Source organism: Cnephaeus nilssonii, assembly GCF_951640355.1.
Source record: "Cnephaeus nilssonii genome assembly, chromosome: 15".
NCBI classification, from domain to species: domain Eukaryota; kingdom Metazoa; phylum Chordata; class Mammalia; order Chiroptera; family Vespertilionidae; genus Cnephaeus; species Cnephaeus nilssonii.
Genome location: NC_137086.1, coordinates 68,950,418 through 68,976,706, shown reverse-complemented (window position 1 = coordinate 68,976,706; position 26,289 = coordinate 68,950,418). Strand labels below are relative to the sequence as shown.

General features: G+C 46.8%; 1 protein-coding gene across 45 annotated transcripts in view; it reads right to left on the bottom strand.

Annotated features, from left to right (window-relative positions):
• Positions 1–15,722, bottom strand: part of MAP4K4 (mitogen-activated protein kinase kinase kinase kinase 4) — a 185,270-nt gene extending 169,548 nt beyond the window's left edge. For 44 of the 45 annotated variants that reach the window (XM_079792879.1, XM_079792889.1, XM_079792856.1 and 41 more), the window contains exons 1-2: positions 15,444–15,722; positions 15,140–15,205 (exon numbers count right to left, since the gene is read on the bottom strand). In XM_079792879.1, the coding sequence (XP_079649005.1) occupies positions 15,140–15,205; positions 15,444–15,500 (123 nt within the window). In that variant the 5' untranslated portion in view covers positions 15,501–15,722. Of the gene's footprint in view, positions 1–13,784; positions 14,415–15,139; positions 15,206–15,443 lie in introns of those variants that run through there. The other variant, XM_079792849.1, reaches the window with a different exon arrangement.
• Between the last annotated feature and the right edge of the window lie 10,567 nt (positions 15,723–26,289).

Below are 26,289 nucleotides of genomic sequence, written 5' to 3'. Positions count from 1 at the left end.
CACAAAAACCTGTACATATATGTTCATAGCAACATTACTCCTAAAAGCCCAAAAGCAGAAAGACCATCAACTGATTAACAGATAAAATGTGATATATCTATACAATGGAATATTGTTCTGCAATAAAAAGAAATGAAGTACCAATACAAACTACAACACTGATGAACCTTAAAACATGCTAAGTGAAATGACCAGTCACAAAACCCATATTGCTTGATTCCATTTATGTGAAATGTCCAGAACAGGTAAATCTATGGAGACAGAAAGTCAAGCAGTTGTAGCCTAGGCCTGAGGAGAGGAAGGGGGAGGCAGTGATAGGGTGGCTGGGGTGTGGGGGTTCCTTTTAGGGTGCTAAATGTGCTCTGCAGTGCAGCTACAACGGCACCCTCTGTGAACATACTAAAGCCACTGAATCATACACTTAGCATGGGTGAACAGTGGGATATCTGAACCACATTACAATAAACTCTTTTTTAAATTTTTTAATTTACTGATTTTAGAAAGAGGGAATAAGGGGGAGAGGGAAGGAGAGGAAGGGAGAGAGAAGGAGAGGGAGGGAGAGGGAAAGGGAGACAGACACCAACTTGGTCCCATTTATTCATGTATTCATTGGCTGCCTGCATGTGCCCCTGGTCTGAAACCTTGTGTATTGAGACAATGCTCTAACCCAGCGGTCGGCAAACTCCTTAGTCAACAGAGCCAAATATCAACAGCACAACTGAAATTTCTTTTGAGAGCCAAATTTTTTAAACTTAAACTTCTTCTAACGCCACTTTTTCAAAATAGACTCGCCCAGGCCGTGGTATTTTGTGGAAGAGCCACACTCAAGGGGCCAAAGAGCCGCATGTGGCTCGCGAGCCGCAGTTTGCCGACCACGGGTCTAACCAATTGAGCATTGGCTGAAATAAACCATTTTTAGTGAAGGTTAATCTCCTCCTACTCCCCACTACTCCCATCACAAAAGGAGGAGGGGCCCCAGCCAGTGTGTTCACAGGTCCGATTCCCAGTCGAGGGCATGCACAGTACCTGGGTTACAGGTCCAATTCCCAGTCCTGCCGGCTGGAGGCAACCAATCAATGTTTCTCACATTGATGTTCTTCTTTCTCTTTCTCCCCCCTTCCACTCTCTCTAAAAACCAATGAAAAGAATATATCCTCTAGTGAGGATTTTAAAAAAAATGTCTGAGATGAAAAATACTAGTGCACTAGATGGGATTAATGGCAGAGTCAACACTGAAGAAAAAAGATACACTGACATAAAGCATAGCAAAAGAAATTGCCAAAGAAAGCCCAAAGTGGGGGTAAAGGGGAGCCATGAGACAACTTTAGGTGGCCTAATAAACACGTGATGGGAGTGCCCAAACGTAAAAACGGGGGAGATGAAAAAACATTTGAAGAAATAGTGGCTACAATTTTTCCAAATTTGAAACTTCTAACTAAACCCACCGATCCAAAAAGCTCACAAACCCCAAGCACAGGAAACATGAAGAGAAATACGCCAAGACACATCACAATCAATTGCTCAAAACCAAGGGTAAAGGGAAAAATCTTAAAAGTGGTCAGAAAAAAATATCATATACGTATACAAAGGAACTAAATGAATAGCAGATTTCTCAGTAGAAACAATGCAAGTGACAAGACAGTGGGAAAACATTGAAAGAAAAACCAACCTACCTGTTAAAAACGAAAGCAGCAATAAAAACGTTTTCAGACATACGGAGGCAGGCCAGCAATCCAGGACAAGCAGAAGAGGGAACTGAGACAGGTGGTTAAACAGCACTGTGCAACCATCTAGAAAATCAAGATGCCAAGCAGCTGCAGCCATTGAATTAAGCCTACCTTCCCTAAACGGGGGACACTGAAGAGTAAATGCCTGGCACTTCTCCTCCACCCGAGGGTAACTGAAATCACCCCACTCAGGGAGGCAGACAGCAAAAATCCAATTAGTGTCATTTGCCAACCACACCCAAGGACAGACAGGTGGAGTTAAGAGAAAAAATCTCACTGTGGTACATCAGCATAAAGCTGATTAATGTTCTATTGAAATTCTCCTTTAAGACCTCTCCTAAACTCCCAGCCTTTAGAATCCCTCCAAACCAAGGCCCCAGCACACACTGTCCCTCCCAGGAGCGCTTGTGTGCCTCCCCCAGCCCGTCCTTCTCCCACAGGCAAGCGCTAAGGGACTCCACTTAGGCTTGCAACCAGGACAACAATGGACAATGGTAGTTCATCCCAGGCAAACCCCCCGAGCCTGTCCCCAAGGCCCCTTTTTCTCTGACTTCCTAGCGAGCCAAAGCAGACCAGCAGAGGCTCATTTCCCCAGCCCTTCCTTGTCTCGTTGTTTAATAAACAGCCTCTGAAATTCCCCTGGACCTGTGCTGTGAAATTCTTCCTGCAGGAAGTCAAGAACCCACACCCCACCAGCTGACTCTAGGTGGCCGCGCAGAGCCAGGTCCCCTTTCCTGTAACAATACAAAAGCTGAAAAAGTTCACCCCCAGCAGTCCTGCATTACAAAAATGATAAAGTAAGTCCTTCAGGCAGAAGAAAAAGATACCAGATAAAATGTGGACCTATACCAGAAAGAAAGAGCCCCAGAAATACACACCACATGGTACTTACATTAGGGCTTCTCCCTTATTGTGTACATCTTTTTCACCAATAGATTTGAGATTTATGATATATAAAAGTAAAAGGTATAACAAAAATACTACAAGGCAAGGTAGGGAGAAATGAACGTGATACTATCATAATGTTCTTATATTGTACATGAAGTATATATCATTTGAAGGTAAACTGTGACAAGTTAAAAGTACATACTATAAACCCTAAAGCAACCTACAAAATAGCTAACAAGCCAGAAAATGGAATCATAAAACCATTCACGTAATTAATCCAAAAGAAAGCAGATAAAAGGGGGAAAGACAAACCACAAATGAGAAGAAAATCCACAGCAGAAAGACATGAAACAAAATACAGCTCAAGAAGGTCCTACAGGCCCTGGCCGGGGTCTCGGATGGCTAGCGCGGACAGCACAAAGGGTGTGGGCTCGACTCCCAGGCAGGGCACTATGTAGATTGCAGGTTCTAGCTCCAGTTGTACGGGAAGCAACTGACCAATGTTCCTTCTCTCCCTCTCTCATGAGTGAACATAGCCTCGGGTGAGGGTTTTTTAAAATCCTATATTTGTATTTTAAGTCACTTTTTTCATATAAGTGAAAAGGAGAATAGATATTTTCAACTAATTGACTAGCAAACTAATTCAATCTTGGTGTTGACTGACAGAGGCCTTATTTAAACAAAATAAGACAAAAACAATTCACACTTTGATAGCTAGCAAAGGCCATTTTGCCAGCATTAGTAGAGAAAGGTTAAAAATATTTCACGTGATAATAAATTTTTTCAAAAAAGCCCACAAAACCATTTCACTCAAGTAAGCCTAGGAAAATAAAATTACCTTTTGCCTATATTATCAAAAATAAACATAGCACCTAAAAAGAAATGCTTTAAAAACTCCGCTCTTTAAATCGTTTCCGTGTATATCTGGACTCCAGAAACTCATTAAAAACGATGTGAATATCAGCAGCACCACTGCGCCCCTTTACAGAGGTGCCTTCTGCCCCAAGGTCCAGGGGGCCTCTACTGTGCTCCGAGGGGCAATGTGAGGGCCCCTATTCCAGACAGGAGTCCAGATGATGCTGAAGCCACTCCTCCACAGCACCTCTCCGGGGACGCTGAGGTCCTAAGTGGATCAACTGTCAACTCCTCACCGAAGCAGGATGACCACCACAGCAGCACACACCGGAGGGAAGGCCTCCCAAGGGGGGCTTGTGGCAAACTGAAAGGGCCGCCATTACCATAAGCAATGACACCCCCTATCTTTATTCAAAGTTCTCTCAACAAGAGGATGAGTCATCAGCTCAAGGCTTGTTTCAACTGCAGGCTGACTGTCCTTGCTGCCAGCCCATCTGAGCGGCACCCAGAGAACCTGGGTGTAAAGCACAGCTTCCCGTGCGCACCTCCTCTACTCCATCAGACCGACTTCGTGGCACACCCACCCGGCTCTTCTCCACCTGCAGTATCATCCTCTTCCAATCGCTTGCTCCGTGCTCTTCCTCTCCCTGTCACAGTGAGCAGACCTGGCCTGGCACTGGAGGAATGATTGACGGGAATCTTGCCTAGCAGAGCAGGTTCAAAATATCCAGACAGAGGAACACTAACCCGATACTCAGTCCCTAAATCACTAGAGTAAAAAGCTGAACATCTACAAGATTTTTCTGGAAACTAAGGAAACAACAAGAATGGATGCAAGAGCATACAGGGTGGGTGGGCAAACTGTTTATTCTTGTATTCTTACTTACCAATTACGGTATTATTTCCTTACGATCACCTGTGAACGTGCCCGGGGCCCACCCTGTGGAGACAACACACCGAGAGCGGACAGACACTTCCAACAGAAGGCTGGAGCTGGAGGCACCCCCTCCAGGTGAATGGAGACACTCGGGGCCTGTGTGTCACTTGAATGCACATCCTCCACCTCACAAGACTCGGTGCCCAACGGGGGACCCCAATAAACTGTACGCCCCTTGGATATACTGCCCTAACGCAGGTCACAGCTGTCTTGACTTGAGATCTCAAACTGAACGGTCACAGAACTGCACGGCCATGACACGAAGAGGTCCCAGAGCACTGAAGGGCCAGGGTTCTGGTTGCAGCCGTGTTCTGTTACCATCACAACAGGAAGGAATGAAATTCCAAGTACAAGAATTTTCCAAAGGGCACTATTATTAAATTTAATTAGATTTTACCTGAGTGCAGTTAAGTCCCTAATAAAAGACATCATAAAAGTACTTTAGAATAAACGATTTTAAAAATACTTTAAAGGCACACTGGAAGCGAATCCAATGAGTAATCATATTCCCCCATATGTAATATAAGAAATCACTTCTTTAACCCTTTGCACTCGCTTGCTTTTTTCTCGATTCCTTTATTCTAATGCTAACTGTGTCAAGTCACACTCGACATCCGAGCGCAAAAGGTTAAAGTTGGTATCCATCTTCTGACCAAAGTGAACAGATTATTTTTGTTTGTTTTTCTTCTAAATCCTGCGACGAAGGGAACCCGTCTTCAGCACCACATGGCAAGTGCTGGCTACTACACATGGAATCCCCCAAAAAACCAAGAAGGAAAAGCTGTTTCAGCCTAGTTCCTGATACCTGACCTCACAGACCTCACTGATAGCAAACAGTTTGTCTTCACAGGGATCAGAAACTGGATTCACAGTCAAAGAAACGACTTAAACTTATAACCTCCCAGTGATGCCGGCGGGGAAGGACAGACAGGCAGCACAGACGGCAGGCAGGGCCACGGCGCCCCAGCACCTGCTCTACTGATGAGAAATGGGAAGCCCCGCAGATAAAGCTCCACTCTCTCTCCCTTCACGAAGACCCCTCGGTGCAACCCCACCAAGCAGCTCCTCCGAACAGGTCGGGATGCCAGGCCAGAGTGGAACACCAGACCAGACACAACCGCCACCCGCCTCAACTGGGGGAACAGCCAGCCTGCAGCGCCATGCCCATACTCTGGAAACTATGCAGCAATGAAGAAGGAATAAGCTACCACACTTAGCAGCACAGTGAACCTCGAAAATGTGATGCACTGTGAAAGAACACAGACACCAGAGACCGCATACTGCATGATTCCAATTCTACGAAATGTTCAAAAAGGCCAACTTATAGGGGCAGGATTAGTGGTTGTCTGGAGCTCTGGACTGGAACAGGGATTAACTGTAAATGAATATGGGGATCTTGCTAAGGTGACAAGAGAGTTCTAACACTGATTTGGGGTGATGACTGCACCACCCAGTAAATTTACTAAGAATCACTGAACTGTAAGCTTGCAATGAGTGAACTTCATGATACATCAACTATACCAGTACCTCCAAGAAAGCGGTTTAAAACAACAAAAGCAAACCTGCTGAAGGGACTTCTAAATCTCTCGAAGGCTTGTTCAGGTAGCAGCAGGCCGGGTAAGGCTCTGCTCTGCATCCTACCCCTCCCAAACTGCGTGTCAGCACAGAGGTCAAGCACTAAGGCACTCCTTTACTCCTGGTTTTGTTTTCTGTTGTTGCTGTGGTTGTTTTCGTTAGTTTTTGTTTTGGATGAAAAACAGCAAACACCTGAGCAAAATCAAAGAAGTTTAAAGTCAAAGATGAGATTTCTAGTAAACCTCTAGGTTGGTGGACTGATCACAGAATTCAGAGGGGTTAATTCCAAAAAAAAAAAAAAAAAAAAAAAGATTATAAGATAAACAGAAGAATCTATATATATAAAAGCCTAAGTGACCATTCAACCGTTCGAGTGGTAGCTATAACACACACTGACCACCAAGGGGCAGACACTCAACACACAGGCATGGAAACATGGAACAGACTGATGAATCTCAGAGGGAAAGGGGGAGGGCAGGAAGAGATTAACCAAAGATCTTATATGCATACTAGAGGCCAAGTGCACCAGTGGGGTCCCTTGCCCTGGCCTGCGGGGACCGGGCCAAAATCGGCAGTCCAACATCCCCGAGTGGTCCTGGATTGCAAGAGGGCGCAGGCCAGGCTGAGGGACCCCACTGGTGCACGAATCCATGCACTGGGCCTCTAGTAAAGAAATAAAGGGGAAGAGATGACATCAGAGGTCATTTCTAACATGTTTTGACAATTTAAAAAATGGATGGAGTGGTAATCCATTCAGTGAAGAGGAAACCTGACAACCTAAGTGGGTACTGAGAAGGGTGTACCAAATGGAAGGCAACTTGCCCCACAGAACCCTGGGAAGATCGTCATGTGGAAGCACCGATCGGTGCAGTACTCAGGAGGACTGGTGCTCAGGGAGGGGGCCCCGGTTCCATCTACCTCCTGCAGGCCGGAGAGGCCACCCCACACCAGCTGCACTCCTGGAGCCCGAGGTTTAGTCCCTGCAGAAAGGAAGGAAACATGCTCTATGAGAGGACACGCGGCAAAGTCGCGGACACAGCTGAGAAGGCAGCATGTCAGACCACAGGCGCTCAGCTCCTTTCTCTGCCCTGAACCCCGGAACTACAATAAACAGACGGAGAACCCTGAACAGGAAAAGTCTCTGAGTATTACTCTTCGAGAAACTGACTGCCCAAAAAAGGCCTACAGATATTTCAGAGTGGGGTTCCGAGTCTGTGATCATGTGCTGATCCCAACCTGTCCTTCCGACACTGAGGACCACCAGCAACACCCTCCTGCGCCTGCACTGAGCCTCCGACCCAGGTCCAGCGCCGGACTTCAAAGACGCGCAGTCATGAACCTCCAGGCATTTAAGGAAAATCTTCAGCGTTAAAGACAACGACCAAAATAAACAGAAAAAAAATGAAATCTGGGCGAAACAGGAAAAAATGCAGGAGCACAAGAAAACCATACACACAAACATAATCTATCTCAATTTCCTCAGAGAGATAAGGACATATCGCGAAAGAATAGATGCAGTTAAACAAAAAAGTGAGTGATGCTCTAATTAAAAATTCAATAAAAATAGTGAAATGTAAAGTCAGAGACATCTCATAATAGCAAAGCAAAAAGGCCAAAAGACATATATAATAGAAGAGAAGATAGGGAAAATCAAAGAGGTGACTGACATGACTTCCAGAAAGAGAAAGCAAAGAAGTTGGGAGGGAAAGACAAAAAATTTCTCAGAAAAAAGGGGCAGCTCCAGATCTTTAAAAAATTAACCCAATACTTAGAACAGTAAATGACAACAAAGCACACTCTTAAAATCTAACACCAAGACTAAAGATAATGCCCTAGAAGCTTCCCAGAAGAAGTTTGAAAGGGGTCATGCAAAAACAACAGAGCAATGTTGTATTCAAAATTCCAAGAAAAAAGGATATTCAACCTAGAATATGTGGACCACACAGCTGACATACAAATCCCATGTAAAGAAATAGTAAGAACATGCCAGCCAGCCAAGGACCTTTACAGCCATGCGCCTTTCTTACAAAGCTCCTGGAGAATGTGCTTCAGGAAGATGAGGCAGCAAACCAGGACAGATGTTCCAGGTCAGCAGCTCGAGACCAAGCTCTAGGGGCAACCACACCTGGCCAGCTGCGAGATACCTCTAGGGAAGAAAAAAGTGGACTCGACAGGTTATCTGAAACACTTAATCATCTGACTTATTTAAGCATTTGGAAAAGCTGGCATTTGTATATCTTTTAGGGCAATGCAGGTACACAGAAAACTGGGCTAATGAAAAGTAAGGCAACCTGAGAGGGAAGAGTGTTTAAAAAAGGAAATGCAATCCTATTAGGCTGCCTGGCTCAGAGATAAATGGTATTTACATAGTCATGATAATATAAGCAATTATCATATTAACCCAAGATTACGATATACTTATTCATTTAAGGGAGATGAATATAAGAGCTAAATCTTCAACTACCATAGAACTACACTAGCAGTTCAACAACTGTACTGTCAAAAGTCAGTAAGTATATAAAACTGATGAATTAAGAAATAACCACATAAGCACGTAATTTAGCAACATGGTAGTAAATTTCAGATGTAGCACCTAAAAGCATTGAAAACAGATTCCTCTTGGGACTCCTAGTTCTGATTTGAGAATTTTAGCATCACTAAATTGTAACCATGTGCTTTAATGACTCTGATTAAGTTTTTTAAGGCCCTACTTATCATATCATGAAAATAAAGTTTTTAACTCATAAAGTAAAAGTGACTTTTTTTCATTATTTAAATTTAATAGAATAATTTGCCCAATATTTGGCCATACTTGAGATAGTTACAGTGCCCCAGGATCAAAGGCAAATTAGGCATAAAGCAGTCAGCAGATGTGCCTGGCTCCCTACTTCTTCAGGTGGGAGAACACCCTGGGTGTGGACCGTGGCCCCCAATTCTCCAGCTGGTTAATGCAGCCGATCCCCCAGAGCGCCAAGAGCCCTGGGCACAACCCACCTGCCCGGTCAGTGCTCTTCCAATGTGGTCTGGGGCTGTGGAACACAAAGTTGTCTCAGAAATCGAGAATAACTGTGTGAAAACTTTTATAGCTATTGACAGGGCATCTTGTATGTCTACTTTTTCCTTTCACTTTTCTAGTTATTGTATTACAGCCCTGCTGAGGCTGACACGCCCACGGAGTCTGAGTGGCTGCACTCGGGAAGCCGACATTCCGGGAGGCAGAGTGGATATCCCATATTTGGCATTTTTCGCCCAGTTCATCCCCCTGGTCCCAAATTAAATAGTAAATATATCTTAATATTTTGACACTGGTAATTCCAACTGGTATTATAAGAAACCCACTTGAATTCGCAAAAAAAATCTATAGTAAATATTCAAAGCAATTACTTGCAAGTACTTTATAGGATGACCTGTGATCATCTATGTATCTACTTGTGAAAGAAACAAAGTTTTTAAAAGGTAAGGTAGTGCCCTGGCCAATGTGGCTCAGTTGGTTGGAGCATCATCCCATGCACTGAATGGTCACAGGTTCGATTCTCGGTCAGGGCACATACTCAAGTTGCTGGTTCAAACCCCAGTCGTGCAGGCGGCAACTGAACGATATGTCTCTCACTTATAAATGTTGCTTTCCCTCTCCCTTCCTCTAAAAAAAAAAAAAAAAAAAAAAGGAGAAAACATATCCTTGGGTGAGGATTAATATGTGTGTGTGTGTGTGTGTGTGTGTGTGTGTGTGTATGACATCTAAAAAGATAGCAACCTAAAATTGTTTCAACCATTAAAATTGTCACAAATCCTAAATAGTTTGATTTTGAGAACTTCCTGTGAAGTCCTTGACTCTAACACAGTCAACTGCCAAGCAGTCTGCATCTGTGCGCGCTTTTACGTCCACGTCCATGACAGGCCTGCATATAAGAAGGCAGCGGGCCTTCCAGGGCTGTCACCGTCAGTGCAGCCTCTGGCCCAGTTGTCAGGACCGGACCACCTAGGGCTGAAAGCAGTGCACCCGTCCAACTATCGCAATCTTCTACTCTCTGCCAAGTTCTTTGCAGTGACTGAGATACCAAAAACTGACAGCACTGATACTAATGATAAGCACAGGCATCGAAAACTTAATACAACTGCGAGATGAAAAACATCTGATGCTCTAAGGCCAGGCAATTCCTTGGCTCAAACAGCTATTCACAACCAGTGACCAAGTATTTACTAACAGAGCAAAGAAACAAAATAGAAGACCATGTATGAACTTCATGTGTCCAAGCATCCATCTCTAAGTTAAAATGTACTTAGTTTATAATATTTTTAGTTCCCTGGGAATGAAACTCCTTAGATGATTTCCCCTTGGCTTGCACACCTGTTCAGGGGTGCATTATCGCAAAAGTAGGATGGATTATTTCAAAAATTCTTTGCTCTTCCAGGATCAGTTCAGAATCTACAAACACACAACACTGCACCAAAAATGCCCTCAGATAACATTTTTTGATTATGTCAATACGTAGAAATACACAATATATCCAATATTGGTTAAGAAAAAAGGCAAAATACAAGTCCACAACTATGCAAATGAACACATACTTATCACAAAGTTTCAAGCAACAAGAATTAAAAACCCATCATCAGCAGGGCTTTACCTGGTGGTTAGATGTTCCTGATTTAGCTGCGTTCCAACACAATTTTTGGGAGTTTGGGGTTGGCATTTCTTACGAAGTGCACACCAACACGCGTTCAGCAGGCTGGTTTCCTCCCACCTGACAGGTCCGGAACCCTCCCCACATTAAGGAACTCGGTACGAGCAAGTCTGCACAGGCCGCCCCGTCCTGAGGAACACCTACTTCTACAGAATTGGTTTTGCCCCCGGGGAGAAGATCTGGTTAAGAACAAAAGATGGGACATGGGAAGATAACGTTTAGAGAACTCCTCACAATAGTCCAAGTGCCTGCTTCAAAATGTCAATTTATATGGCACTTTTTTGGTGAGCACTGCAAAGGGGTTTTGGCCCTTTCACAAGTCCCAAGGCTCCTAAGCCAGTGGGCAAGCAGGGCACCCAGGTAAAGGGCCACACCAAAGCCTGTGGAGAAGGAGCAAACTCACCAAGTTCAATGGAGCCCAGAGTCCACCCCCTACGCTTGCTCTCGCTCTTGCTCTCCCAGCACTGCCACCACCGCCTCCCCTGCTCTCTCCTGGGCTGCTGTCCTAGGCGAGCCATCTTTCCTGTTCCTTTCCAAAACATCCTCTGATCACATCTCCTACTCACAGGGACCTCAAGCCCAACAAACTCCAATGGCTCCTCAATGCTCAAAGAATGATGTCCCTCCTCAAAGCGTGCACAAGCAACCTCTCCCCGAGATGCCCACTGCTCCCTGACCCTCCTGCCACTCCCAAAGGTCACCAGCAGCCTTCCGGCCATACAACCCCTCCCCATCGTCCTCCAGTGAACGAGGGTGACAGCAGGAGCACAGTGCGGACAGTGCCAACTCAGTGCTGGTGCTGCTGACCATCCTCTGGCCAGAGAACTCTCCTCCTCTGCCTCCCGGCCAGGGTCAGACAGGGCCAAGGGGCTCGGTCCTCCCTGGGAGGAGCTCTGACCGCAGACACCTCACCCACTGAGCTCCACCCTCTCTCCCTCTCACTCCCTCCAGTACCTCTCCAGAGGCAGGGCCTTCCTTCTCCAGGTCCAGACAATTGAAAATACCAGCCACTGTGTCCTCACGACATATACAGTAACAGCAAAACAGTCAAAGTATTTAAAATAATAAAATCCAATGTAACATAAAAGGAATTTTGATTTATTATTTCTGGTTTTTATTTTTCAAGCTAGCACTTTCTCCCTTCGATTAAAATAATTAAAATTCACTATATTTACTCAACATGCACAAGATCATCCTATAGCTACTTCTGTTACACATATGTGGTATTATGAATAAAACACTGCAAAGAGAAATTCACAATTTTTTTTAAGTTTTAATTTATATGTGTGACCTTCCCTGTGAGCCCTCAGAAACCTAAGGCAAAAAATAAATTTCTCTCAACAAAATATATCCTGTGTTTCAACTCCTTTTTTAAGATTCAAGTATACACTGTTCAATTATACCCAGACTACATACTATTTTTTTAGAGATAGAGAAAATTATAAACTACCAGGGGCCCAGTGCACGAATTCATGCACCTTGAAAGGAACTGTGGGCCACGAGGCTGCGGTGGGCACAGGGGCGGGTGGGTCTCAGCCCATCCTCCTCGCCCCCGCCAGGCCCCTCCCACCGGTGCTCCTGGTCCCCTGTCTGCCAGCATTGCTGACAGCGCCGGCCCCGCGCACCCACTCATGGCGTAGAGCGATTGGGGCTGGCGCCGGCAGCTGGTGTGAGTGCCAGGCAGGACCACAGTGTGCGAGAGCAAAGAATTTTCAGTAAGCACCAGAGGCTTGCCCTGATGACAGCGACCAGCACCCCCCCTCCCCACCCCCTCCCCCGCCTTGGTCTGCCCCCCCCTCACTCGCTCCACCATCCCACTGTGGCCGACACCCGCCATGTTCCGTGCTCTGCCACCTGCTGCCAACGCCTGCCATGTTCTGCACAGCGCCCCCAGTGGTCAGCGCACATCATAGCACGGGTTGTTGGGTTGTTCCGCTGTTCGGTCTATTTGCATATTAGCGTTTTATAGATATAGATATGCCAAAAAAGCCATTTTCACAGAACATATCAAAACTCAAAAAACTCTCTCACATATAGTCTTCTCAAAATAAACCACTGTCGCTATAACATAAAAAGTTCATAAAGTGAAAAACAGAAAAACTTAACAATGAAATAAATTAGGACTATGGGTTGTTCAGCTTACAGGTGTTTTACCTAAAACTGCTTTAAGAAAAAAGAATTTCTTTATAAATAGTCACAAATATTTCCCAACTCTGATGCTATTCACACTGTGGGATGTTGAGCAGCAATAAACAAATGCTAAAGTGTTAACAACCAAATCCCAAAACTACCATATACAAATCATGCCAACAAATACCCTAAACAAACTCCTATGCATAGTAGTTCTAGAAATTACACATTTGAAGGGAGAAGAAAATGAGACGTTAACTGCTTCTGCTATCTCCACCACCACTAAGACTTAAACTTCCCAGCGCATAACCACTGAAGAACTTCTGTGGTACTAAGAAAACACACGTGAAACCATCAGGAAAATGTGTGAGAAGGCTTTGCGATTATCTACAAAACAAAAAAAGTACATTCTGAAGAGTTTATGGGTGAAATGGTTACGATAAGGCGGGAGGAAGACCACAGATACCAGATTAGTCATGTGCTGGTAACTGTTAAACTGAGTAATCTGTTCTCTCTCCTTGTATCTGTTGAAATTTTCCAAAGTAATAAAATAGAACTGCTGGTTAGCAAAATCTCAGGCACTATTTTGTTCATGATTGTATGCCTCTTCTGCAGATTTTTTAATTCCGTAGGTTTGCATAACTTGAGATTTCCTCCTCAAAGGTACAAACTCTGTGGTCAGAGCGCTGTCACTGCCGGAATCCGGAATCCCGAACCCTTCCCAAATGCAGTGCTCAGGGGCCAGAAGCAGAGGAAACGCGGAGGTAAAACCGGGAACAGGCTACCCCTGCCACAAGGATCTCCCCCCTCCTACAGCCATTCACACACGCAGGCTCCGGGCTTCCTTTTTCCTTCCGGTTAATCGCAGACACACTCTGGCTCACTTCACCCCCCCCACACCCAGGCTGACCCAGGAAGACAGACCACCGACCACTGTGTGACCAGGTCAGAGACACGCGCTGGCTCGCTCACTTGGAAGAGTACACTCACCACTGAGATTTGGCCAGAAACACCGGGTTAGAAAAAACTGGCTCCTTGAGCAAACACTGGGGCGGGGGAGTGGGATAGCCCGTTACCAGGCCGCTCAGTGAACCGCAGCACAATCTTCTCCAACATGTTCCAGAGGCGTCCAATGCGGGCCAGCCCAGAGGCTGACTTAACAGGGCTCCCTTTCAAACTCAGAATCCGGCCTGCGCCCCAACAGCTCCACAACAGAACGCAGGCCTCCGCTGCGATCCCTAAGAACGCCCCCGTCCAGACCCAGGCCCTCTACAGCCCAGGCCGGGGAGCCGCGGCGGGGCGGGGGTTCGAGCGGCAGACAAACCCTCTCAAGAAGCCGCAGACAGACAATAGGCTCCACACTTCATTTGGCCGAAGAAAGTGTCCCCGTCAGCTTCCAGCCCCTCCTCCATTCCCAGGGAAACAATGACAGTTCTTCACGGAGCCAGAGCCCTGCTTCAGGAGGCACTTCCTCCCAACCGCGCACCCTCAGGCCAGGAAGCAGGCCCAGTGCACTCAACTTCCAGAACCAACGTCTAATGGGCAGAACCATCCGGACGCGGAGCCCCTCACACGGGCGTGGAGTGCTCCAGGCCTGCGCCCCCGCTCGGCCGGCCCCCGGCCCCCGCCCCGGCCCCCGCCCCCGGCTCCCGGCTCCCGCACGGGGGAGAGGCCGCGCCAGGAAGGCGGAGGCCGCCCGGTGTCGGCGTCAGGCCGCCGGGCTCCCGGTTCGGTTCGGTTCGGGTCGTTGGCGGTGGGCGGTGGGTGTTGGGAAAGGAAAGGCCTGGGCGGTGTGAGAGCTGGGCATCCTCTCTCCTGCTCGCCCTCCCTCACTGGGCTCCATGGCACACCTGTCAAACAGGTTCTTCCCGGAGCCGGGTTTTAGAACCCTCACCGGCCAGCTTCCGGCTCCGGCGGCCCAACACGCGCCCTCCCGCGGCCCAGCCCGCTTCCGTCCATAGGACGGGTCGGGGGTTAGAGTCACCCTCGGCACCTCGGGCCCCCGGGAGGCCCTCAGAGAGGAAGCAGGAGGGCCGTTTCCAAGGCCACGGCAGTGGTTTGGGATAATCAGACAAGGCCTTCTGCTCTGAATTTTAATCCACACGCGCAGCAGGCCAGGTTCGGGGCAAACAGCACAATGGAGGCTCTCAGGAAAGATGTCTCCCCGCGGCACAGCGTTCCTCATCTCAGAGCCAGGACGTGAGGTCTCCCGGGGCCGCTGGCCGTTCGCTGCTCCAGAGCGGGGCGCGGGGCGCGGGGCCCGGCCCTCTCCGCGGCGGCGGCCCGGGCGGCGGCTCGCGTCCCCGCCAAGTTTGCGCGCACGGGAACAAAGGGTGCCCACTGACCTTATAGACTTGTCCGTAGGTGCCGTTGCCAACCACTTCCACCAGCTCGAAAATCCCCGCCGGGTCCTAGGCGAGAGCAGGGAGGGGTTACCGTCCGCCAGCGGCGAACAATGAATCGAGAGAGCGGGGCCGCGGCACACACGGCGGCCTCGAGGAGGGGGCTCCGCCCGGCGCGCTCGCCGGAGCCGAGGGCCGGGGGCCGGGGCGCGACCCGCCGCCCGCACCCGCCCGCGCCCGGCCCGCACCCGCCGCGGGCAGACAAAGGGGCCGCGCGCCCGCGGCTCCGCCCGGCGCGGCCACTCACCCGCAGGGCAGAGAGGTCGATGTCCACCAGACTTTTCGCCGGGGAGTCGTTCGCCATTTTCCCGTTCGCCCAGGGCGGGCGTCGGGAGAGGGTCGGCCGGTGTCCGCCTGCGAGGCCGGGGCTGGGGGCGGGGGCGGGGGCGGGGGGCGTGCGCGGGCGGCGCTCACACCATGGCGCTCGGGCCCCGCGCGGCGCCTGCAGACGGGCCGAGCTGGGCCACGACGCCGGAGAGCCGAAGAAGGAGCGCGAGGCCGCGAGACAAAGCTGCCCGGGCGCGGGGCGGGGCGGGGCGGGGCGGGGCGGGGCGGGGCGGGGCTGCGAGGGGGCGGGGCGGGGCCGGCGGGCGGGACGTGAGGGGCGGAGCGGCGAGGGGGCGGGGCTAGCGGGCGGGACGTGCGGGGCGGGGCGGGCGCCGAGGGGGCGGGGCGGGCGGGCCCGGGGGCGGGGCGGCAGCGCCGGGCGGAGAGCAGCTCCCTCGCGGGCTCTGGCTGGAAAGCCGGGCGGAAGCGCTCTCACCGCAGCCCCGCCCCAGTCGCGGGGCGACGCCCGGGGGGCGTGAAGGAGCCTCAGGGGGCGGAGAGGTGCGGCCGAACAATGGCCGGGCTGCGGGAGACGCGGGACCGGGGTGCACTAGCCCTGTGCCGGGACTCAAGTGCAAGAGGCTCGTGTCCCATGGGACGCGAAATGGGTGTACCTTACCCAGGGGGTCCTCTCTTCCTCCTCACTCCCGCTCATCCCCTTCGCCTTCCCGCACCCCGGATTCTCTACTCTCAAGACCCTCATTTCTGATTCCCTACATGGTTTTCTTGTCCTTGCTCTTCTTTTCCAGGCCAACTTTGTGACCCGGTTGTAGCTGGGGATTCGCTGAGCATTCCTTGCCTGCCAGGTCCCCAAACTGTGGGTGGAAAGTTTCCAGAACAACTTCTCTAACTGCCAGGTGCTGAGTGTGCTCAGGTGTCTGGGGTCATGGGCACTAACCCAAGTTTTGTGCCTGGAGATCTTTAAAGATCAATACACAGGCATCTCCCAGCAACTTTGGAAACTTGTCAGTAGTTAGACAATTTAATCCTATTAACCAAGATTTTTTTTTTAACCTTTTAACCAATTTTAATTATATTAACCAAGAATGTTTACTGGATGAAAACTTTCAATGGCTCCCTATCACTTCACGTAGGTTCTCAAACCTAGGTGAAGGGATCACCAGGAGGGATTGGAGAAGCCGGATTGCTGACCCCATCTCCAGAGTTTCTGATTCAGCAGGTCCAGGACAGGCCTCAGAGTTTGTGTATCTAACAAGTCCTCAGAAGGCGCTAACATTGCTGTTACGGAGGTCGCCTCACAGGCCTCAGAGTTAGGTGTCCAAACATCCCCGGATCATCATCTCCCGATTCCTGCTTTGCACATGGTACCAGATTTAATCCCTCTACAGACCAGGCGTGATATTATCCTTATTTTAGGGATGGGGAAACCAAAGTACTGAAAGATAAGGGATGTCTCTAAATTCCTTAAGAGTATATCCTGGAAGTGGAGCAGGTCAGCCAAGTGAGTCTTATACCCAGAAGACGTTTAGCACTCTCCTGCCTCCCAGCAGTTTGGTTTCCAAGATTTTCGACTATCCCTTGTAAGGCTGCAATACATTCAAGGACGCCTGGAATCCATTGGGAAAATCATAGTAACCTCGGAACTTCGGTGCTTTTAACTGATTTTGCTTCATAATCTATCAGCAGCAATGGCAGTACCTTTAAGTGTAAATTAAATAATTTACTTAGAGAGCTAGACTGGTGCACATGTGAACTTTCAGACCACATTACTAGTAATAGTATTTTAGTAGTGCTTATTGTTCGTGATAGATAACACGTATTGGGTCCAAACAGTGTGCTGAGTCCTTTACATGCATTATTGTATTATTCACATTAACCCCAAATAGTAGGTACTCTTATTTTCCCCACTTTCCCCATTAGGAAACCAATGTCTAAAAAAGTTAAGTGACTTGCTTGGTGTGCATAGCTGAAGCCATGCATAAACACCAGACCCTGCCCCCACAGGACCACAGCCTCAACTCTAAACTCATGACCTGGAGGCCTGCCTCAGGCCACTCCCTTCTTCTTTGCCCAGCCAAATTTTCTGTTACCTCAAGCTCAACTCAGAAACCATCTCTTCCTCCTCCTCCCGATCTTTCTCCACGTCTCTCATGCTGCTGTTTCCCCATCTCACCACTGTGACGCTGATTCCCACTTTCAATTCCGTGCCTGTTCTTGAAGTACCTACCCACTGCAAGGCACTGGCTTAGCCATTTTTCAAGATACAAGGAAGGTTAGGACCCTCACAGCTTACAATCGAATAATGAGTGTAAGATTGTTTCATAAATAGCTATAGCTAATGGCAGAACATCATAAATTCTGGCTAAATAAAAAGTGGTCCAATGCTGGATTTAGGGCAAAACTGAACTGGATGTGAACCTGGTTCTGATACCAGTTGTGCAGCCTTGCACATGTTCCAACCTCTGAGGCTGTTTCCTTTTCAGTGTGCTAGATGAAGACGGCAGCGGGAGGCAGGCTCGGGATAACAGGCAGAAGGGCCAGGCCTGGGGGCGGGAGATACGGAAGTTCTTGTGCCAGTGGACTCTCTGAAGACTTGGCTTCTGGTGGGATGCCAGAGGCAGCGCACACGAGGAGGTAAACATGCTGTGGTGGGAGCCTTGTTCACATTTGGGAGGATGCTGTCACGAACACAGAAAAGGATGGGAGCGTGTGCCCTGCCCAACATGCAGCTCTGCTCCAGCTTCAAGGACAGAGGCCACGTTCTCAGTGAGCAGGTATTAGCTCAGGCTGCACACTAAATACCACAGGCTAGGGGGCTTAAGTAACAGAAATTATTTCCCCACAGTTCTGGAGGCTGGGGAAGTCCAAGGCCAAGGTTCCACATGATTTGGTTTCTGGTGAGAGCTCTCTTCCTGGCTTGCAGATGGCCGCCTTCTTGCTCTGTCCTCACATGGGCTCTCCTGAGTGTTAGCACACAAAGAAAAACCAGTTCTCTGGTGTCTTATCTAATACGGCCCAACCTTTTGACCTTATGAATTTAAACTTTAACTATGTCCTCACAGGCCCCATCTCCAAACAGCCACACTGGAGCTTAGGGTGTCCGCATATAGGGACACAAACATTTAGTTCATTACTAGCATTCGCAGCATGGGATGCCAGGGGGCGGGCTTCAGTCATGGCCCTGGTCCTCAAGGGTCTATTTGAGAACCCAAAATAAACCCCCCAAAAAGATAATCAAGACAATAATTTGGGGGGAAAAATACTAATTTGGTATTAGGCTGAAGGAAAAAACATTTGACCTCTCACATAGACAAAGAATGAGAAGCTGAAAGAATGAGGAAACTGGCCATTCTGGGCCAGAGGACTCAGCTGGGAGAACCCAGGAAGATAAAGCTAGAGGGTGTAGGTGAGACCAGAAGAAAAACTGAGGCATGGGTAATATGGGCTTTAAAAACAGAACCCAGGTTATCAATCCAGTGGCAGGTGAGAGCTCAGTGGACCAAGGGATTTAAATGTGCCTCTCCCAGGAAATTCCAGGGGAGCCGAGCTATACAAGAGGTGAAAAGTGACAACCCCCGTACATCATTTCACTTATTCCATAGTTTTTTCTTTATTGTTAAAATACTGATGGAAGTTTATTTTCAACCTCAGAATGGGGCAGCAGAGCTGTGAAACAGCTTGAATATAAGTCAAGGGCTCAGGGTCATAGAAGAATTAGGTCACCTGGAAGTAAATGATGGAAATCACAGTGAGCTGGAGGAACTGGGTCAAACAAAGGAAACAATGGTGAGATGTGTGCAGGAAAACTCAGAGAAAGGGAAGACCATAGGCTTAAGGGTCAGAGGTCAAGTTCTTAATCTCTGTTGCACAAAGTATTGAGCAAATGCTCACCCTCTCTGCCCCTGTTTTCTAATATGTGATATTAGGCGTTTGGATGGAAATGATTGGAAGGCCCCTTAGGGCCTTAGAGACTGATTTATGTAACCCCAGCCTCAGCCCTCTAACCGCGCAGACGCCTCAGCCAGAGTGAGAATGGGTTTCATGAGCAGCGGGAGCTGATGGAACACGTAGAATGCTGTAGGTTCAGCCGCAGAGCTCAGCCCTTTACGGGCACCTTTGAGCACGGGTAAAAAGACAGAATCCTTTCAACTTGATTAAAAGGAAGCAAGGACTCTAGTGCACAGCGCGGTGGTAGAGTGGGTGCAGAAGCAGATCAAAGGGCAACAAAGAAGAAGTGGACCAGCGGCAAGACAGCCCTCCCAGCCCGCCGCCAGGGCTGCGGAGGCTGTCACTCTGTGCGGAGGGAGTTGTCGTAGCTCAGGTCTTGCAAAAGGAGATCCTGAGACAAGGATTTGGTTCAGGGAGTTTATTTGAAAGATGATCCCCCGGAGCACAGTGAAGGGATGGGAAAGTAGAAATGATGAAGGAGTGGGAACCAGGACACCTGGGCTCCAGATTCAGTTCTCCCAGAGTCAGCCCTAGCTCAGTGGTTAGATCACTCAGCCTGGCGTCTTGGGAGCAAGTACTCACTAACTGCCAGTTCCGTCATTACCAAGTGCTCCTTCCTTCTCATAGGTATGCCTGAGGATGAGCTGTGTCCTCCTTCCTGTCCATTGAATTATGACCATGGTCTACGAGGTCTACTTTGGACTAAATAACCTACCTCTTATTTCTCACACAGTACATTTGGAACAGAATTGGTGAGATAATAAAAACTTTTTTAATTCCTCAGAATCAGATACAGAAGACTGACCAAAATAATGAAAATAGTAGAAATATAAAATAGAGTTGACCAACAATAATCTGGGCAACATTGCTTATTTTGAAAATTCAAATGATGTTTACAAAAAGTCTGTAATAATATAGAAATGCATGTTGTAATGTTAATTGAAAATATCACTATACAAAATAGGTGTGAGATTATAGTCATGGCTACATAAAATATAAAAGCTGTTTGTAGGAAAAATAGGAAGGAAATACATTACATTTTAGTAACTTTGGGTTGACAAAACGGTGAGTGCTTTTTCTGCCCTTCAAGACATGTGGATCTACAAATAATCCACAATTTAAATGGAACCGCAAAAGATCCCAAATAGCCACAGCAGTCTTGCGAAAGGAGAACAGAGTTGGAGGCTGCCTGATATCAAACTACACTGCAAGGCTCAGTCATCACGGCAGCACGGCACTGCCCAGCCAGGTGGCTCCGTTGGCTGCAGCATTGTCCCCTACACCAGTGGTCGGCAAACCGCGGCTCGCGAGCCACATGCGCCTCTTTGGCCCCTTGAGTGTTCTAACACTACTTCCTCAAAATAGACTCGCCCAGGCCGAAAACCGACTTCTGCGCATGGGCCATGAAGTTTCAATCGCACTGTACGTGCGCACCCGCACGTGGTATTTTGTGGAAGAGCCACACTCAAGGGGCCAAAGAGCCGCATGTGGCTCGCGAGCCGCGGTTTGCAGACCACTGCCCTATACCAACAAACAGTTGTGGGTTTGATCTCTCCCCCCCACCCCTATCTCCCCTTCCTCTCTCTCTAAAATCAATAAACATGTCCTCGGGTAAGGGTTAAAAAAAACACAGCATGGTACTGGCATGAAAACAGACATATAGATCAATGGAACAGAATACAGAGCCCAGAAATAAACCCTTGCCTATATGGTCAATGAATATTTTTAATCGATTTCAGAGAGAGGAAGGGAGAGGGAGAGGTAGAAACATCAATAATGAGAGAGAATCTTTGATCAGATGCCTCCTAATCACCCCCTACTAGGGATGGAGCCCGAAACCTGGGCATGTACCCTGACTGGGAATCAAACCATGACCTCCTGGTTCATGGGTCGACACTAAACCACTGAGCAACACCGGCAGGGCTGGTCAATGAATATTGAGGCAAGAATATACAATGGGGTAAAGATAGTCTATTCAATAAAGGGTGCTGGAAAACTTCGACAGATATGTGCAAAAAAATGAAACTAGACCACCAATTTACAGTATACCACACACAAGAATAAACTCCAAATGGATTAAAAACTTGAATGTGCCCTAGCTAGTTTGGCTGAGTGGATAGAGCATCGGCCTGTGGACTGAACAGTCTTGGGTTCGATTCTGGTCAAGGGCACATGCCTGGGTTGTGGGCTCAATCCCCAGTGTGGGGTATGCAGGCGGCAGCCAATCAATGATGCTCTCTTATCACTGATGTTTCTATCTTTCTCTCCCTCTCCCTTCCTCTCTGAAATCAATAAAAATATATTAAATGAAATAAAAATGTGGAGTAATCACATAAAAAAAGACTTAAATGTAAGGGTCAAAATCACAAAATTCCTAGAAGAAAACATAGGCAATAAAAGTCTGACATTTTACAATATTTAAAAAAATGTTAATTGATTTTTTTAGAGAGAGAGGAAGGAAAACAGAGAGAGAGAGAGAGAAACATCGATGTGAAAGCAAAATATCCTGTATACCCACTACCAGGGATCAAGCCCACAACCCAGCGTGTGCCCTGACCAGCAATTGAACTAGCAACCTTTAGGTGCACAGGATGACATCCAACCAACTGAGTCACACCGCTAGTGCAGCAATATTTTTAAGGAAAACAAAAGAAAAATAAACAAATGGAACTACATCAAACTAAAGAGTTTTTGCACAGCAAAGGAAATGATCAACAAAATTAAAAGCAAACTCACTGAATGGGAGAACATATTTACAAATGATACATCTGATATGGGGTTAATATCCAAAATTTATAAAGAACTCATACAACTCAACACCAATAACCAAGTAATTTAATTAAAAATGGGCGGAGTGCCCTGACCGGTTGCTCAGTGGTTAGAGTCACCCCACCCCGGCACCAAAGGATCCAGGGTTTGATTCCTGGTCAAGGGCATGTACTTCCCTTGCAGGTTTAATCCCCACCCGGTTGGAGCAAGTGCAGGAGGCAATCAACCAATCTCTCTTTCTCTCTCTCTTTCCCCCTTCTCTGTCTCTTCCACTCTTTCTAAAAAATCCATGGAAAAAAAATCCTCGGGTGAGGATTGATAAAAAAATTTTTTTTCTTTAATGGCAGAGGACCTGAATAGACACTTCTCCAAAGAGGACATGCAGATGGCTCATAGGCATATGAAAAAATGCTTAACACCCTGGCAATGTGGCTCAGTGGTTGAGTGTCAACCTATGAATCAGTTCATGGTTTGATCCTGTGTTTTGGGCTCGATCCCCAGTAGTAAGCATGCAGGAGGCAGCTGATCAATGATTCTCTCTAATCATCAATGTTTCTATCTCTCCCTCTCCCTTCCTCTCTGAAATATATATATTTTAAAAGATGCTTAACACCACTAATCATCAGAGAAATGCACATTAAAACTACAATGAGGTACCACCTCACCCTTGTCAGACTGGCTACCATCAATAAATCAACAAACAACAAGTATTAGCGAAGATGTGGGGAAAAGGGAACCCTCGTGCACTGCTGGTGGGAATGCAGACTGCTGCAGCCACTGTGGAAAACAGTATGGAGGGCCCTCAAAAAATAAAAAATGGAAGTGCCATTTGACCCAGCAATCCCACTTCTGGGTGTATATCTGAAGAAACACTAATTCAAAAGAATATATGCACCCCTACATTCACTGCAGTGTTATTTACAAGACATGGAAGTAAACCAAGTGCCCATCAATAGATGACTAGATAAAAAAGTGGTGGTACATATGCACAATGGAATATTACTTGGCCATAAAAAAGAATGAAATCTGCCTGGCCGGCATGTGTCAGTGGTTGAGCATCAACCTACAAATCAGGAGGTCATGGTTTGATTTCAGGTCAGGGCACATCCCCAATGCAGGGTGGGCAGGAGGCAGGTCAATGATTCTCTGTCATTATTGATGTATCTATCTCCCTCCCCCTTTCCCTTCCTCTCTGAAATCAATAAAAACATTTAAAAAAAACAAGAATGAAATCTTACCACTTGGGACAGTGTGGCTGGACCTAGAAGAGATTGTGCTAAGTGCAGTAAGTCAGTCAGAGAAAGACAAATACCATATTATTTCACTTATATGTGGAATCTAAAGAGCAATATAAACAAACAAACAAAACAGAATCGGAATCATAGATACAGAGATCAGACTGATGGTTGCCAGAGGGGAGGGGAATTGCGGGGCTGGGTGAAATAGGTGAAGGGATTGAGAAGTATAAATTGGTATTTGCAAAATAGTCTTGGGGCTGTAAAGTACAGCATAAGAAATGTAGTCGATAATATTGTAATAACTATGATGGTGCTACTTGGGTACTGGAAATATTGGGCAGAACATTTTGTAAAGTTTGTGATTGTCTAACCATTGTACTATACACCTGAAACTAATAGAAAAGAATATTGAATGTAAGCTGTATTTGAAAATTAAAAATATGTGTAAAATAATAAAAAGGGATGTGGTTCTATAAATTTCCTCTATGGGCATGTCTTATTTTATAATTTAAAAATAGAAACTTAAAATTTAAAATAAAATGAAATAAAGTAATGGTATGAGTTTCCCATGGCTGCCCCAGCAAAGTACCACAAACTGGGTGCTTAGAACAACAGAAGTGTATTACTCAGAGGCCATGCGCCCTTCGGAACACGTGGGCTGCAGCCCCTCCTGCCTCTTCCAGCTTCGGTGGCTCCCGCAGTCTTTGGTGTTCTGCTCACAACTGCACAGCTCCGACCCCGGGGCATTCTCCCTGTGTGTCTGTGTCTTCAAGTGACCATCTTCTCACAAGGACTCCAGTCCTGCTCCAGCACGACTATTTCTTAATTAATCACATCTGCTGCAACCCTATTTCTGACCAAGGACATTCTGAGGTACTGGGGGTTATATCTTTTTTTGTGGAGGGACACAATTTAGCCTACAACAATAATTTAATTTTGGCGTTTCTTACAAAAGTTGGAGACCATTCTTCTTTCTTGCCCTAAGGTAGTGGTTCCACATTTCAGCACACGGATAGTTTAGGAAAGAGGCGGTTGTGATAGCTTTGCCGGGACTTCCTCACCTTCTCTCTGGCCACCCCTCTTGGTATCTGACTTGTGTTTAGTACTGAATTAATCTATCAAAATAAAACACACACACAAAACTCTCTTCTAACTATTAACTACAAATTGCTTTCATTTATTTACACTGTAATTTTCAAATAGACTAATTTTAAAATGAATGACTTCAGTTTGCAAATCATTGTAAAGAATTATCTTTAAGTTAGATTATAAAAATACTAGACAGCCCGGTATAGCTCAGTGGTTGAGCGTTGACCCAGGAACCAAGAGGTCACCGGTTCGATTCCAGGTCAGGGCATATGCACAGGTTGAGGGCTCAATCCCCAGTGGGGGGCATGCAGGAGGCAGCTAATCAATGATTCTCGCCTTCTGTAACCTCCAGTTTGGTTGGGATATTTGTGAATTAGTGAAAATGTTTTAAAATAGTGTCTTACTGATTTTGAACTGTTCTTTGTGACTTTCTCCCACTGCATTGCTTGAAATACTTTCATTTTTTAAGTGGAAATTTAAGCTTGTTTATTTAATTTTTCAAAAGAGCTATCTTTTGCTAAGTTTGACCGAATTGCTTGGCATAAAAATATAGACCAGGGAATGTAGTGTCACATGAGCAAAGCAAGCATCACTTTCTTCATTCTCTGACTGTGATTCTATTGCTGCTGCATGCCTTTGAAAGCAAATATATTTATTTCACTTACATGCACACATTTATTTTACTCAGTGACATCTGCAAATCAGCATGGGTATGCTATCATGCGGTTACTCCCTTTATTTCCATCTTCTTGTTAAGACTGTTTTGTGTCTAAAAAGCTAAGGGAGCCCTAGTCAGTTTGGCTCAATGGATAGAGCATTGGCCTATGGACTGAAAGGTCCCAGGATCTATTCCGGTCAAAGGCACATGCGGGCTTGATCCCCAGTAGGGGGTGTGCGAGAGGCAGCCAATCAATGATTCTCTATCATCATGGGTGTTTCTATCTCTCTTTCCCTCTCCCTTTCTCTCTGAAATCAATAAAAAATAAAAAATAAAAAATAAAGAAATCCTTAAAAAAAAAAAAAAAAGAATGTGTAACCAGACATGTCACTATGCAGAGTAAATGATGAAAGAGAAGCATTGATCCTGCATGCTCCCCACTGGGGACTGAGCCCACAACCCAGGCATGTGCCCTTGACTGGAATCAAACCCCTGAACATCCAGTCCGCAGGCTGACACTCTATCCACTGAGCCAAACCAGCCAGGGCTTGACAACTATTTAGAGCTCTGGCAACAGTGCAAAGATAATGCCCAGTTTGTTGTTTTCCACAAAAGTAGACAGGCTAAACCCCAAGGATATTTCTTTGTGCTGTTTTTAAATGTTGAAACAAGAAAGCCAAGGGCCACTGTGTGTGTGATGTGCCGCTGTACCGATTTTTCAGTAATTTCCGAATCTGCCGCTATACCGCTGGAATATTGGCGCTAGATGAAAGGTAGACCTATTTTCTACAATGTCTCCAAGTTCCATCTTATTCTAACCACTTGTTTGCATGTAACTAACATTTTTCTATATCATGTTGGTTTTTTCTCTTTAATGCTCAGGAGCCCAGGTATAGGGGACAGTTAAGTTCAGGGCCTCAGGTCTGTTAGGGTTAAATGCACTAAAGACAAAGAAAAACAAAGCCTTAGAACAGTGGTTCCCAATGTAGACACACACCCCACGGGGGGGGGGGGGGCAGTTTGATTTTTAAGAGGGTCTATTCGAAAATGAGTTATAAACAGTAAATTTTTTGCATTTCTTATGGTTTTAAAGGCCTCATATA